At 37.1% G+C, this 17,603-nt stretch overlaps 1 protein-coding gene across 1 annotated transcript in view; it reads right to left on the reverse strand.

The window, feature by feature from the left end:
- AGBL3 (AGBL carboxypeptidase 3) overlaps positions 1 to 17,603 on the reverse strand; it is a 120,240-nt gene that overhangs the window by 42,936 nt on the left and 59,701 nt on the right. Inside the window, exon 15 of the mRNA XM_043967565.1 lies at positions 15,917 to 16,022. Within this exon, the coding sequence (XP_043823500.1) occupies positions 15,917 to 16,022 (106 nt within the window). The remainder of the gene's footprint in view (positions 1 to 15,916; positions 16,023 to 17,603) is intronic.

Below are 17,603 nucleotides of genomic sequence, written 5' to 3' on the forward strand. Positions count from 1 at the left end.
CGCTTGATGTTACCAAATGCTTTCTGGCATCTTGTTTACAGATATTTACATTTTGGCACTGTACTCCATTGCAAAGCTACAATTTCTGACATTCCTTTCTTCTAGTCCCTCTGGGCAATGACGACTGAGGCAATAATGATTGGTCCAATGGAAAAAAAAAATAAAGTCACCACTGTCATGGCAAACTTTCACTTGTATTCTCATGTGATAGTGTCCTGACTCTCTGCTTGTCACTCTTTCTATAGGTATCACCATAATTTCAGACACATGGAACTTACAGGATAGAGCATCTGAATCCATGTTAGTTTTCCCTTGCTGATAGAACAATTGACTTTATAGACGATTAATGCCTCAAATCATCTATGGCTGTAAGTATCCAATTTAGCACCAGTGAAAATATGTCAATGTATTGTTGCCTGTCCATTCCTGGAATTTGGCTCCATACAGTTATATCACTAATAACACATTTCAAAGCCAAGAACTCCAACTGCAATAATGAGTTTCACCATTAATAAGTCATTTATTGGCAAATGAAAAAGACTTCTGATGTCTAACGCTCTCTTAATATAAAGCTGCTTCCAAGCCATCTACACTGGCATAAGTATATACTGCAAAGGGCTTGTATAGATCCGTATGAACCCATACATAAGGAGACTGGCTGAGATGTTGAAGGCCTCTACATCTTTTTATCCCAGTGATTTTCAAATGGTGAAAGAAGGTTCAGGCCATAATGCCCTTTCTACTTTCTACTATGAGGACTTTCCAACCATATACTCATGAGTGAGATCATTAAGAGGCTTAGCAATAATGGCTTAGTTTGCTTTTTTTAAAACTTCTGATGGTATCCACAAAATCCTTGAAAAGTCTTTAGTTCTCAAAAATTCCTTCGGCATGGCCAGGTGAGGAACACTCTATATTTTCAGTCTCAGTACTGACTCTGCTGAGACTCGATGAAACCCACATGCTTGGCAAAGGCTTCACAGAACCTTCACTAGCCAGTAGTATGCTCCAGTTGAGCAAACCCTCTCATCAGCTTCATGTTCTTCCAATGCTTCCCCCCCAAATACGAGATAATTCAGACACACTAACACCTCCAGATGGTTCATGTCAGCACCCACATTTTCCATATGGAAAAGGGAAGATATAAGCCTATATGAGCTGTTAGCTTGAGGAACTCCTGATGTGGGAGATTCTTTTATTAATGCAGATCCAGTCACCCTATGACTTAGTAGATAAATTTTCAAGAGTTTCCTGAAGCACAGATGATAAGTGTTAGAGGTAAGAGTTCATCTTCCTGCCTGCAAACCCAGCATTGTAGGCTCTGAGATCTTCTAACTCTATACACTACACCAAACTCTTTATATTCCATACCTTTTCCATAAGCTGTTAAAAAGTTGCCGGTGACCCTGAAATTCTTTGTGGAACATGTTTAAAATAATAGAATCCTATCATGGCTGATAAAGGTTACCACATCTATCTTCATTCGCTATTGGGATCTGATAATAGCAACTGGGTAGACCCAACACTGGGAACCACTGAATATCTACCAAACAGTTCAGGGACATTTGGACTCACAGTATATAGTGTATCAATCCACCTTAGTCCTCTTGTTCAAAGTCTGATGGCACATACATGTCTTAATCTTCCCAGTCTTTTTTCCATAAAGTCACAATAAGTAAGGCATGCAAACTATGGGTCTTTGATAATGCTTTTGGCTAACAAATCTGTTAGAGAGTTTCAGAGGTCTTCCATCGCAGAGAAGACAATCTTCCAGGGCTTCCCTCAGAAAGGTGAAGGGTATTGGAGATACATTTTGTATGCTGTTCCACAAGGAGAACCACAATCCCATTCTAGCAGTGAGCATGGCTACAAATCTTATATTACACTTTTTCCTCAGACAGTCCTTCAATTCAAACTTCTCTGGATCCACCTTTGGGATAAAGGGTTCAGTAACTTTTTAATGATTGCTTTTACCACTGTCTTCTATCTTCTTGTAAGCCTCTGCATAGGAGGAATGGATGGTCAAGGTTTCCAGATACTGAGATCTAGGTCACTACTTGCAATACTTTGTTAATATTCTAAACAGGCTAAAGTTAGTCTTGATTACTTTACATTGCAGAAATTTTTGCTAGTTCTGGAAAAATCAGACTGTCTTGTTAATACACATGGCTTTTCTAGGGAACTTCAGGGTTTTCTATCTTCATATTACCCAAGCATGGATGTGTTGCAAATATCCATAAACTGATTGAAACACAAATGTCATTTGGAATCCACTATCTAGTACAGTGGGATACTCTATGTTTTCAATCCTTACTGTTGCGGCTACATAGGGTACTATGAGTCCAGAGGTAAGGGACCTAGGGAAGGTCCTGGGGCAATGGGACAGTGATTAGGTTCCTTAGAAGCTAGCTCAGTTCCTGTACATTATTCTGTTTCTGTTTTCTGATTCCCATCCTCTGGACATCAGTTTCTGCTAAATCAATTGTCCATTCAACTTTAAGTGCACATAGCATACACATGTCTATTAAGGGCACTAAATTCAGTGAATTTGTGATGATCTCATAAATGGGAGTACTCCTTCCAAAAATGCATCTATGCTTGCCTGTCCTATGTTATTTTCATCCAAGTCTTCCCATCAATCTTTAAGAGGTAGAATACCACTTGCCAGGTATTTTATGGTAGGAATTCTTTTTGTATATTGACTGGACTAGATGGTTGTTAAAGTTCCCTAAACCTTTCAGATTCTGTGATCATACATTCTAGGGGGTCTTCCTTCTGTTCTCTTGACATAGCATGGATGCTGGTGGAATATATGAGTTGTCTAATGGTTATCCCTGGCTCCTGATAAGTGGCAGGACTATTTTTTTCTGGTCATGTATCTCTAATGACATCATTTATGCCACTGCTCCTGCACAACTTTTTCACTGTAGTATGCTGCAGTCTATTTTAGGCCCACATATATCTTTGCATTGCATTTTAATTCTTCAGAGACTGGAATCTCCCATGACTTATAGCTATATAGCATCATCAGAAGAATACTATTATTAAATGGGCCTTTATTTCAGGGAAAGTCTTGGGGTAATAAAAAAAATGCACCATTTCCCAAAGCATTTAGTCTCCTATTTAACCCTAAGTTAGCTCATTGTCAAGATATAAATACTGATGAACCAAGTCTCTCTCTCTGCTTTGTCATTCCAACTGTATAATAAGTATTCTTCCATTTGATTTTTCCAAACATTTTGAATGATTATTTATCACATTTAGGGAGTTCTGCAATGTTCTGAGACTTGTGGTGAGCAAATAATCAAACTATCTGGAATACCACAACACCTGTAAAGAATCTCCCTTTTATTTGGACATTGCATTGGACATGCATCCTTGATATGGGGTGAATGACTTAGGTGAGCATATGTCCTTGTTTCATGACTCAATTATAAGATGCTCATCAAACAAAATTATCTCTGTTATTAGCTCTTTTAAAGAATGTTGTATGATTTTACCACATGCATGGGAGAAAACTTATTAGAAGAGAGCTTTAAAATGATCAACAATGATAGGCACAGCAGGATTTTATATGCTCTAAATATTTTAGTCATTCATATAATTAAAAATGTGGGTCACTATAGATTATCATTTTGGTGATGTCCGACTGTTCCCTTCTCATTCCTTCACTGAGCATTCTCTTGATCAATGTGTACATCATTTTCATAAAAATTTTTGAGGAATGAGAAAGTAGGTAGATAAAGTAGCTATTAGTGTTTTCTCAGGCACTTTTTTTTCTGAGTCTTTAGCATTTATCCTCTTTTAGATGCCTTAAGAATATTCAATACCAGCAAGATTGTGTCACCCATAACACAGACCTATGCCTATGTATATCTGGTCTGTTCCAGTTCTTGTTATTCCTAAACTTCTTTCTTTGTTCTCAAGTGCTAATTTTACTCCTTCAGACAAGACTGTAACATGTTAAGAATACATCTAGGTGTAAAGGCTCTAATAATGAAAAAAGGTCCATTATTAAAATGTTTAAAGGGTTTCTTCATTTCTAATCTGTTTGCTGTCTTTCTTGTATTTTTATAGTTAAATACCTTTAGAGTAACTGGGTTCAATTGGGATTTTTATCAAGCTTTTTTCAAACTTGCTTTTCTCTCCGTTAGTTCTTGCTGTTTTATGAAGATACGTTGCTCATAATTTTCCATTATTATCCTCAGTAGATCTTGTAAATGCTTTTATATTCTAAAATGGTGTTCCTCTTGGCTGCCATATTTCCAAATCAATCCATAGCTGTAACAAAATACAGTTCTGCCTCTCTGTCTGCAGTTTAAAACCATGGTAGCTATTTAATCAAATATTCGATAAGTACCACATCAATTCAACAATGTTAATAACATAATCTCAATGGCATTTTGCACATAATTTATAATAATGATAGAAAAACAATTGATCTGATCAGAAAGTTTCTGTTAGAAAAAAAGATCTTTTGATGGTGAATTTCAGTATAGAAAAAAAATAAAGAAAAAAACTTCAAACCATTCATCATTGCTAATGTAAATAACCTCAGTTTGAACTAAAACTCCAAAATAGCTTTGTTTAAAAAAAAATACAAAATTTAAAATAAAAAATCCCAATAATCTCCTTACAGTGTAACTACATTCAGGTTCTGATCATTTATTTCAGGTTCACATAAGCTCAGATTTACATTCTGAGTCCCCCACCCCTACCCACCCCCTACCCCTCAAACCTAGTTCCCAATCTTTGAGTATCTCCTTCCTCAGACAACTAAAATTATATTAAGCATCTAAGATGACATTTTAGTTGTGATAAAGGTCAATTTACTTAAAAAGAGATATTCAGGATAAAACCAAGAAACTGTATTAAATACTCTCAATACCCACTTTCTAAAGCAAACCGCCTCCTTATACATATGTGCCAGGGAGAACTGGTCTCGGCAAGGCACTGTAGGTTAAAGCGACTCATGGTTGGGTGTCAGCTTAGAAAGAGAAGACTATTGTAAAATGCTTTATTATGACCTCTCATGATACTAGCTTGGTAAATAAAACACTGAGGCTGGCCCCTGGCTACCATTTCTTCCCTGTCTTTTTTTCTCAACATCCTAGATTGAACTTTCTTCTTTGGTCCAGGGATCCTCAATTTACTCAGTTGACTTCCAGCTTGAACCTTCCTGGAATCGAAGGGGTTAAGTCTTGGGTCTGGCTGTCAGAGACTAGCATTCCTATGGCGCAGGAGGGGAGGAGAAAAGCCTCAGTATATGCAGTTTGTGCTGGAATGAGGTGTGTTCCAGAGGAGCCTCCAGGCTTACTGGTATTTCCATTTCTCTCTCCTTCCTTGTCTTTTCTTTTTCTTTTCCATTGCTCTCTTCAAAAACTCTTGTGTCCATGCAGGGTGTCCATGAACGAATGAATGGCCTTCTGAGATAGGATGTTCAGGACTCTCTCCATAGTGAGTGAGCCTCTTGTATCCCAAGGCATTATGGAAATGTGGCCATTCTCTGAGGAGAGTCTCTGTACCCCCTTACATTAGTATAGTAGCAGTAATAGACATGGGAGTGTATACAAGGAATACAGTGGCTGTACATGGGATATTACCCTATGCCACACCCTGCAGCAGGTTGGGGAAAGAGCTAAAATGAATGGCAGCTGACTGTACCAGCATCTCTATTAGGGCACCAAAATAAGAAAAAAAAATAGGAAGGGGGCCAATGTTTAGTATTAAGAAAGAAAGTGCCAAGAGTAGTGCAGTGAATGTGGAGGAGATGCAGACTGAGGCTTGAGCAGTGCAACTCCAGGCCCCATCCTGTTTGATACTGAGCTTCCTTCCCTTGTGTCATCATTGTGGTGAATGGAAGGAGGGTGTGGCTTATACAGCTTCAGAATCACTTCAGAGTGTGTCAGAATTAGGAGAGTAAATGATGATGGATCAGTGGTTAGATGGAATCTGGGGCTGCCTCTTTGAATTGTGCCAGCTGAGCTTACTCTCAAGTTATTTATTGTCCCTAGATTAGGGTGCCCAGTTGAGGGCACTGGATGTATGTAACAGGTTAAACTTAAGTTCTTTATTTAGCAGCAAAACTCTTCTGATTCCCTTTTATCTTTTTTTTTGATATAAACTTGCAAACATTAATGGAAATATTTGATTAGTCAAGCCAAGCAAACACTACCAGCAATGGTAATACATCATGTTTTGGGCCTCTCAGATGTATATATGTTGTAGACTGCTAATGTAACATTAGCAGTAACAAACATTCTGAATGAAATATATTCATACTGAGGACTGAATCTCTAAATATCAAGTATGTCTATGAGGCATAGACTAGTTCAGCACAACTTACTGAAGTAAATCACTGTGCACATATCTGATCATGCCACTCTTCTCTTCAAAGACTCCCAATAGCTCCCTTTTGTCTATGGAATATAAAGTTCTTAGTTTGATATTATTCAAGGCCTTCCACAATCAAATTCCTGCCTGCCTTTTCAGTCTTATTTCACAATTACTCCCCTTCACAATCCTGTATTTCAGGTAAGCTATGCCCAGTTATCTTTCTTCTCCCCTCATGTCTGGGATACATTCCTTCCACACCTCCATCCCCTGAAATCCTTCTTTTCCTTCAAAGCCTAACTCGGGTACTATTTCTTCCATGAAGGCTTCCCCATGAAGTCCCAGGGAAGGCTTTCCTTATTCCCTCTATCAAAAGTGATTTCTCTTCCTTCCTTGTGTTGGCTGGATCATCCCTTTGCCCTAACCTCATTTCATGATGTTTCCTGCTTATTTGTCTACAAATCTTATCCATTCATTAGATATTAAGCACCTTGAGGACAGGAACTCTGTAATTCTTCGTCTTTATATCTCTGCTACCTAGAACATTTTCTTTGTATGTAATAGGCAGTTAAAGGTATTTTTTGCTGAACTGAACTGAATCAATTACCTTTTGCTTTGGGGTTTGTTTCCTTATGTCTTTGTGGCACATCTCCCCTGTTGCCAACCTAAGAGAACACACAGAATCAGAAAGGAAATTCAACATTCTTTTAGTAAAAGTAACAATGTAGAATTTTTACTATTTTTTCCTCTTTGAAACTATCCCAGCTAGCTTTTTAATTGAAACACCATTATACCTTTCTCAACAGAATTCTCTTTTTTCCCCTAACAGAAGATAATGATGACAAATGACATATGTATGTACCAATTTAGGATCACTAAACCCTTCCTATACCTATATTATATGATCCTTGAAATAACCTCATAAGGTAGTTTACTACAAGAATTACCCTCATTTTACAGATGAGTAAACTGAGGCATGAAGATTAAGTGACTTGCCCAGAGTAATACAAGTGGCAATAGAGCCAAGGCTCAAACCCAGGTCCTCTGATTCTAAGTCCAGTGCTTTTTGGATTACACCATTCTATATACCAGGAATTTTCTTTTAACCAACCAATAAACAAACATTCATTTTATTTTTGCCACTGACTTCTAAAAACTGCTAAGTAGAGCTCTAAAATTACTCATTTATTTATGAAGTAAAGAGAAAATTCAAAGAAATTTGAGGGAGAAAAGAAATTATTTAATATGTTATTTATTCAAATAATTACTCAGATTAATACTTCACAATATATAAAATACTTTCCTCATAATAATGTTCTATGGAGGGTGTGCAAATACTATTATTCTAATTTTACAATTCAATTCTTTATATAATTCTCATTTATGCTATCTATTGCTTGTACATCTACTAGGTAGTGGAAGAAATAATTAAAACATAGTCCCTTGCCCTTGAGAGATTAAGTGACTTGCTCAAAGTCATGGTAAGTAGTAAGTGGCAGAGCTGAGACTAAAACTTCTAAAAAAAAACCTTGCTTTTTTCAACAGGGAAGAAAGGAGAATGTAGCTAGTGCAAGGGTAATGACCTATTGAAGAAATTAAGGGTAGAAATATTGGAAGTCATAGTGAGGACAAGAAACAGGTTTGGGACTTGTCAAGCAGACAGAAAGATGCAATGATAAAAAGATAATGATCACATAAAGGAATTTTTGAGCTCATGAACACAGAAGTGGAATACTTGTAGGAGATGGCAAGAGCAAGAGTATAACCATCTGTTTGTAGCTAAGGTGGAATGGAAGAGTAGGTGATAGAATTTGAGTAGACTGAGGAACTGGAAAATTACAGTGCTGAGAAGGTATCAGTATTTATTTTGAAGTTCCCTCATATGAGGACAGGAGTTTATAAAGACTATGAGCCAAGTAGTGAACTCAGTGAGGAAGGACAGTGTTTAGGGGTCAGTAGATTACAGCTATCAGAATCTTGTTTCGATGCTAATTTTGTATTAAATGAATGTTAAAGGAGAAGTTACAGAGTGATATTGGCAGGGAGAAGTAGCAATATAGAGAAAGGAGTATTCCCATTTCTCCATCATGACCAGTGAATCAGGGGCAAAAGTGAAAAGTTCAACTAGTATTAGACAAAATTGTCAATGATGCTGTGTCTTTGGGAATGAGCCAGATCTCAGTGAGAATCAGAAGATAGAGTAGGAAAGGAAAAGGTTTGAGATGAAAGCAAATCTGTTAGGGGCAGCTAGGTGGTGCAGTGGATAGAGCACCAGCCCTGGAGTCAGGAGTACCTGAGTTCAAATCTGGCCTAAGACACTTAACACTTACTAGCTGTGTGACCCTGGGCAAGTCACTTAACCCCAATTGCCTCACTAAAAAAAAAAAAAAAAAAAAAGAAAGCAAATCTGTTAAGTATGGAGCAGTCATTCCAGAAAGCCCAAGGTGGACACATCCAGAATGGGATATTCAGAGGAAGGGAAGGGGGGAAGAATTGAGGGGAATTCGGGTAAAGGAGTAAGAAATGGGGATGAATAACAGGGATTGCATAATTATAGACAGGATTCTAAATCTTGGGATGAGGAGAATGCAACATGGTGGGAATATGCTAATCATTGTGGAATGAGATCAAGGAGACTATCAGTGATTGAAGGAAAGTTCAGATAGGGAGGGGATGATTAGACTGCTCAAGGTCCTCCCTTTAAATCCAACCTCATAGAAGATGGAGATATTGAGTACTGAGGAACCATCTCACAGCAGGTAAAGGTCTGGGCAGTAGAGTCTAGACCAGTGGCAGGAGCTGGCAATCTGAGATCTGTCTAATCCAAGAATTGCCTAGGGTAAAGACAGAGGCCACAGAATGTCCTGGGTAGGACTGACTCAGAGCTCTCTTGGAAGCCTCTAGATTGAAGGGACCACATGGCAGGCCCTCATTAATCCCTTGTTCTTCTTGCTCCAGACTTAGTCATTTAGAACCTTTTTATGGTTTCTAGCATTTTTCTTGAGCCTAAACTCTTTCTGAATATTAGTCTTCCTCCATTTTTCTTACAGGATCACATTTTTTATTCATCCTTAATATATTTTCTTTTGCAGATGTTCCCAGGAACTAAAGAAAAGTAGTTCATGTCCCTTGTTGAAGGACTGAGGTCACATTAATTTTAGAGTCAGCTCTGAAGTAGGAAACCAAGGTACTATGTAAGTTATCCCTTGTAAAGTGTAGAGTTGGAAAAGTTAGGGAATAGAAAGGGAGTTTCCTGGTCTCCTACAAGTATTTGGCTAAATTATGGTAAAATAACAGTGTTTACCTAAATTCTAATATAGTAGCAGTTTTCTTTGTACATAAACTAGCATAAACCTCACATTTCTTAAATTTATTTGTTGCCACCTTAGACTGGTAGAATCTGTTCTGTTTTGGCTCCAGGGTTTTCTCTTAGTCCCAAAATCCAAAAATCCTAACAGTGTACTTTAAAGGCCATAAGATAATAGATTTTGAGGGCACCAAAACTGCCCTTTGGGATCTATTTTCGGATTCTAGTGTGACACATAAGTGCACTGAGGAACACCATCTTCTGCCATTTATCTCAACTCTTGGGGGGAAAAGCTTTAGAAACTGAGGGTAATTCCCACTTCTCTTGTCTTGTATCATTTTTCATATACCTTCATCTTGCAGCTTCACTTGCCACCAATAATCCATGACCAAATGCACCAGGGAGGATATCTTAGCACACTCTCCAGGGTGGGTTCCAGAGTCTTGGCTGAACTCCTCTGGCAGGATCTGCCCAGATCCATGATCATAGAACAACATCTCCATCCCTTTTATGAGTACGTACAGCATCCAGTTTAGTACTTGTCAATACATGTCAGTGGATTATTGTCTGATAAGGCTTGAAATTAAGCACCACAATGTCCACTGCCACTACTATTATATGATATAGTTCTAGAAACTCCAGCTACAGCAGTAATACAAGAAAAAGAAATTGAGGGAATAAACATAGGCAAAAAAGAAACAAAATTATTGCTTTTGGAAGATGATATCATTTACTTAGAGAACCCTAGAGATTCAACTAAAATATTAACTGAAACAAGTTATAATTTAAGCAAAGTATCAGAATATCAAGTAAACCCACACATATCATCAGCCCAACAGGAAAAGCTAGAAAGAGAAATTCCACTCAAAATAACTACAGAACGTATAAAGTATTTGGGAACATACCTAATAAGACACATACAGGAACTATATGAATAAAACTACAAAACATTTTTTACAGACATAGAGACAGACTTATTATTGGAGAGATATTAATTGCTCACAGTTCAGCCATGCCCATGTAATAAAATTACAATACTACCTAAATAAAATTACTTATTCGGTGCCATACCAATCAAACTACCAAAAGTTTATTCTATAGAACTAGAAATAATAATAACAAAATTAATCTGGAGAAACAAAGGGTCAAGGATCTCAAGAGAAATGATGAGAAAACATGAAAAAGAAGGGCACAGTGCCAGACTTCAAATTATAGTATAAAGCACTAATTAGCAAAATTGGCACTCCTTAAAAATTGGAACAATCAGGTCCAAATGGACATATGACCCGTATGTAAAAGGTCACCAAGGGCAGTTAATTGGTGTAGTGAATAGAGTGCTAGACTTGGAGTCAAGAAGAAATGAGTTTGAACACTGTCTTTGTTTCAAGTGTGTTTCTTGTAAATACAATATTGATGGATTCTGATTTTTAATCCATTTTGTTATTTGCTTCCATTTTATGGGTAAGTTCATCCTATTTATATTCTTAGTTATGATTAATAACTGTATATTTCCTTCCATCCTATTTTTCCCTATTCATCCTTTCTCTCTTTTTACCCATCACTCCTCAAAAGTCTGTTTTGCTTCTGATCACTGCCTTCCTTATTCCACCCTCCCTTCTATCTGCCCCCATTTCTATTATCCTTTTCCTCTCCTATTTCCCTGTAGAGTAAGATAGATTTCTATATGCATCTCTGTATGTATCTTATTCCTGTTTTGAGCAAATTCTAATAAGAATAAGGTTCAAGCATTGTCCTTCACCCACCCCCCATATTCTCCTCCACTGTAAAAAATACTCTTCCTTTCATACTTCTTTTATGTGAGATAATTTTTCTCATTTTTCTCTCTTCCCCTTCTCCAAAGACATCCGTATCTCTCAATCCCTTAATTTTACTTTTTAAAAAAAATCATCCCATCATGGTCTGCAGATGTCACCATGGAAACAAAACCAAATATCTCCACTGTACAAAGTGGATGTAAGTACAGAAGAAATAGGCTGTCATGTAAAACTGAAATACAACACTGCCATGCTTGTCACTAGGAAGTTTTCAAGGTCACTAGAAAATGACAGAGTATCAGTTCCCAAGTCACTCCACTGATAGATAGGGAAAGAAGAAAAAAAAAGAAAACCCCAGAATACTTCAAGAGGTAGAAATGATTATATATCATGCCAACACATTTTATCAGGCAACATGATTGGATGTCACAAACAGCAAATACTACAATAATTTAATTTTTAGTGAACACAGCAATCATCCCAGGTTTCAACAAAATGCATTGAAATAAAAGAACATTATGATAGTGCACTAGCTATTTGGTGCTAGAAACTTGGGTCAGGAGGGAAAGAAATTTTGTGGTCTTGGATGAATTAGCCTGTGATATTTTGTCACTCATAAAGCCACCAAGACTTTTTAATAATAAATTCCTTAAAGAGTAAGTATATGAAAGATGAACATCATCCTGGTCAAAGTGAGTGGGTTCTTCAGTACTTCAGCTAAAGGTAAAAATATACCATCAAGATCAAAGGATATAGGGGCAGCTAGATGGCGCAGTGGTTAAAGCACCGGCCCTGGATTCAGGAGTACCTGAGTTCAAATCCGGCCTCAGACACTTGACACTTACTAGCTGTGTGACCCTGGGCAAGTCACTTAACCCCCATTGCCTAAAAAAAAAAAAAAAAAAGATCAAAGGATATAAAAAAGATAAAGAGCCACAAAATAGATTTCCTGACACTTTAAATTTGGTTATATACCATAATTTGCATAAAATATAAATAAAATCAAAATTAGGGTTAAAATTTGGAACAAGGAAAAAGTAATAACCCCATATTCTTTTTACCTATCTATCTATCTATCTTTCATTTATTTATTTATTTATTCATTCATCTATCTATCTATCTATCTATTTGTTTGTTTGTTTGTTTGTTTATTTATTTATTTAGTGAGGCAATTGGGGTTAAGTGATTTGCCCAGGGTCACACAGCTAGTAAGTGTTAAGTGTCTGAGGCCGGATTTGAACTCAGGTACTCCTGATTCCAGGGCTGGTGCTCTATCCACTGTGCCACCTAGCTGCCCCAACCCCATATTCTTTAGGCAAGACAATACAAGTCCTTTTAAGGAGGCACTTAAATCCCAGAGCTACAGTTAAGCATATTATACAAATTATTAAAGGAAAATGAGTTACAGGAACATATAGATAATAAAATTATACTACTGGGAGTCCTCAACTTTCCTTCTCAGAACTAGATAACTCTAACCATAAAATAAACAAGAAAGAAGTTAAGAAGAGTCATAGAATTTTAGAAAAATTAGATATGATAGACCTATGGAAAAAACTGAATGGGAATAGAAAGGAGCATATCTTTTTTTCTCAGCTGTAAATGGCACCTTAACAAAAATTGGCCATGTATTAGGGCATAAAAACCTTACAATCAAATGCAGAAAAGCAGAAATATTAAGTGCATTCTTTCCAGACCATAATGCAATAAATTATAATAAATAAAGGAAAATTAAAAAGGGAAAGAGAAATTTAAAATTAATCAGAAATTAAATAATCTAATATTAAAAATGAGTGATCAAAAGAACAAATCATAGAAACAATAACTAATTTCAGTAAAGATAATGACAGCAATGAGGCAACATACCAAAATTTATGGGATGTAGCAACCAAAGCAGTACTTAGGGGAAAATTTATATCTCTAAACACTTATATCAATAAAATAGAGAAAGAACAGATAAATGAAACTGGGTATGCAACTAAAAAAAAGAACAAGAAAAAAAGAACAAATTTTAAATCCCCAATTAAACACCCACTTGGAAATCTTGAAAATTCAAAGGAGAGATTAATAAAATAAAACATATGAAAACCATTGAATTAATAAATAAAACTAGAAGCTGGTTTTTATGAAAAAAAAACCCACAATAAAATGGATAAACCATTGGTTAATTTCATTAAAAACAAGAAAGAAGAAAACCAAATTGCCAGTATCAAAAACCAAAAAATGATGTATTTACTACTAATGAAGATGAAATTAAAACAATTATTAGGAGATACTTTACATGCCAATAAATCTAATATTTTATGCAAAATGGATAAATATTTACAAAAATATAAATTGCCCAGATTAACAGAAGAGGAAATAGAATTCTTAAATAATCCTACCTAAGAAAAAAGAAATTGAACAAGCCATAAATGAATTCCCTAAGAAAAATTCCCAGGACCAGATGTATTCACAAGTGATTTCTACCAAATATTTAGAGAACAATTAATTTTAATTCCATATAAACTATTTGGAAAAACAGGTGGAGTCCTTCTATGACACAAATATGGTGCTGATACCTAACCAGGAAGAACAAAAACAGAGAAAGAAAACTATAAACCAATTTCCCTAATTAATATTGAAGCAAAACATTTAAATAAAGCACTAGAAAAGAAATTATAGCAATATGTTACAAAAATCATACACTATAACCTGGTGTGATTTATAACAGTAATGCAGGACTGGTTTAATATTAGGAAAACTAGTGGCCTAATGGACCATATCAATAACAAAAACAACAAAAATCATATGATTTTGACAAAATACAAAACTCATTCCTAGAAAAATACTAGAAAGCAACAGTTTTCCTGCTCATGGGTATTAACTCTAAGTAACTGTCCTATTGCTCATTGGTGGTACGATGCATAGGATTTGTCATTTGGGTTGGTCTGACATTGTCCACCAGCTCTACAGGCACTGTTCCTTTTATTATGCCTTCTGAAATCGCTTTTCCAACTATTACAGTCAGAAAGTTCCTGTTGGGGTATTAAGGAAATCAATACATCAGTCCTATACCATTCTATATACCAACGAAATGGTAATTTAGCATCTGTATTATTAGTCCTGTGACCTCAGTATGCTGCATTCTTTCTTTTTCTCTTTTCCTTTCTCCTTGAAAATAATTTCAATTTATTGAGGATCCAGCAGGTCTAGATTGGCTTGGAAACATTCGACAACTTCTTTAACAATTTGGTCCTTTTTGAAAGGTCCCATGAAAACTTTCTCTCCTCTACAATCCAAAACCAGCCATGGTCAAATTCAGAGGTGGTATTGACCAACTTCAGGTCAATTTTCTCCAAGGCACAGCATTTAGTGTGCACAAGCAGAAACTTTTGTATGTCAGGACATGCTTCTTGGTCCTAACAACACAGCCTCTCAGCATGATAAAGTCATTGGTCACTTCACCACAGTATATAAATCCTTCCAAAAGGTTAATGTTCTTGTCAGGAAGGCTGTAATCTGTGGCTGCACTTTTTTTTTTTTTTAACAATTTCCTATCCTTTATCTCAGGGCTTCTTTTTCCCTGAGATATTTTTATGCAAGCCTGGGTGTATAGGTATATAAAATAGTCATACATAATCTTTTACTGTTGCCAATTTTTTTACAATCCCCACATTCAGTTACACAACCCCATATGGAGTTGTGACCCACAGTTTAGGAAGTTTTGCATTATCTGGTAGATCTTGCTAATCTTGTCAATTTTTTAATGGATTTTGGTGCAATGGTGGTAGCTCTTCTGACCAGTCCAGGCCACAGAGAATGCCATATAGGCAGGATGCTAAGATTCTGTATAGGCCACCTTCCGCAGACCTTGATGGGTATTTTGGGACAGTTTCTTTGTGTGCCAATGTCAGGTGACACCTTTGTAACCCTTGCCCTTAGTCACTTCAGTGATGTTAATCATTTCTTCCTGCCTAATCACAGTGGGTACGGGTACCTGCTGTTCCAGATTCTTGTGGGTCCAGTGCAGTTTCTCAGCCATGCTGCTGCCATTGACCTGGATATCTACCAAGCAAGACTTCTTTTTCCTCAGAGGGATCAGTCACATCTAGGTATGGGTATTGACTCAGATCACCAGGCAGTATTTCTTCATGCTATTGAAGCCTTTCTCTGACTGCTTCTTGCTATCATCATCTTGCTACTTCTTACAGAACTTGGTAAAGGTCTTCTTGGATTTGTTCTAGTTTTTTTGAATCGCCTTTCATACTTATCATTGATGTGCTCAGCAAAAATGGCTTTGAAGCTCCAGAGACTTTGGGGTTCGAACATAGCCCATGATATCTATGATGATCTTGGGGGGGCATTTCCACAATAGTGACCACCATAAGCACTTCCTTCTTGTTCCCCTGTGAGCAAGGCTGTCCACTTCCCCAGTGATATATGGCATGCCTGCCTCATAGCTCAGAAAGGCTGTGAGGTGGATGAGCCTAGTGGGGCCATCTTTGGGGAGGCTCTTCACTTTTTCCTGGTGTCTGCTGTTTTGCTTTCAAGGCAGGAAACCCAGAGATCCATGCCTGAGACTGAAGAAATTCTGGTGGGACATGCTTTTGCTGCTGCTGTGCTTGCTGTTGAGGAAACCTAGGAGAGCAGAGTGCTGCATTTTCAAGGAGTATCTGAGGCCAAAATCAGGTCTACCAATGCTCTCCATTAGCATCCTATATTTCTTCACTATTGTTGTTGCTCAGTCATTCAGTTGTGTTCAACTCTTTGTGACTCCATGGATCATAGCATACCAGGCCCTTCTATCCTCCACTATTTTTGAAAGCCTGTGCAAGCTGATGTTTGTTGTTTACATGACACTCATCCTCTGCCATTCTCTTTTACTTTTGTCTTCAATATTTCCTAATATCGGGGGCAGCTAGGTGGTGCAGTGGATAGAGCACTGGCCCTGGAGTCAGGAGGACCTGAGTTCAAATCCAGCCTCAGACACTTGACACGTACTAGCTGTGTGACCCTGTGCAAGTCACGTAACCCTCATTGCCATACCAAAAAAACCCCAAAAAACAAAAAAAATATTTCCTAACATCAGGGTCTTTTCCACTGAGTCCCATCTTCTCATTATGTGGACAAAATAGTTGAGCTCCAGCTTCAGCATTTGATGCTCTGGTGAATAGCCTGAATTACTTTAAGTTTTGACTGATTTGTTCTCCTTAACTTACTATCCAAGAGACTGTCAAGTGTTTTCTCCAGCACCACAATTCCAAAGTGTAGATTCTGTGGTGCTCAGCTTTCCTTATAGTCCAACTCTCACAGCCATATATTGCTAGTGGAAAAACCATAGCTTTAACTATATGGACCTTTGCTGGCAAGGATGTTTCTGCTTTTTAGTATGTTGTCCACACTTGTCAAGCTTTCCTTTCAAGGAGCAAGCATCTGTTAATTTCATAGCTGCAGTCACTGTCTGTAGTGATCTTTGAGCCCAAGAGTATAATATCTGACACTGCTTTCATTTCTTCTCCCTCTATTTCCCCAGGAGTGATGGGATCAGTTGTGAAGATATTAGGTGGGTGTTTTTTTTTTTGATGTTAAGCTTCAAGCAAGCTTTTATACTCTCTTCTTTCACTCTCATCAAGAGGCTCCTTAATTCTTCATTCCTTATGATTTCTTTATAATACTTCTCTGCAGTGCCTATATTGCAGTGATGGCATGTCTTAGGACTAAAGTGTTCTTTTCCTAATGGGAAGGCATTCTCCCTTAAATACAACAGCTTTTCACATTGAGTCCCTTGTAACAATGTTAGTTGTTCTATGCCCAGAGGTTCTATAGAACACTGCATATCCTTTGATCCAGCAGTACAATTGTTAGGTCTATATCCCAAAAACTTCCCAAGAAAGAGTAAAGACCTATTTGTAAAATATTTATAGCAGCTCTTTTTATGATGTCTAAGAGCAGAAAATCAAAGAAATGCCCATCAATTAGGGAATGGCTAAACAAGCTGTGGTATATGATGGTAATGGAATATTACTGTGCTATAAGAAATGACAAACAGGGTGATTTCAGAAAGGCCTGGAAAGATTAGTATCAACTGATATATAGTGAAATGAGCAGAATAAAGAGAATGTTGTGCACAGAGACAGCAATATTGTTTGATGAAGAACTGTGAATGACTTAACTATTCTCAATAATGCAATGATCCAAGACAATCC

This window comes from Dromiciops gliroides, chromosome 5, assembly GCF_019393635.1.
Source record: "Dromiciops gliroides isolate mDroGli1 chromosome 5, mDroGli1.pri, whole genome shotgun sequence".
In the NCBI taxonomy this organism is placed as follows: domain Eukaryota; kingdom Metazoa; phylum Chordata; class Mammalia; order Microbiotheria; family Microbiotheriidae; genus Dromiciops; species Dromiciops gliroides.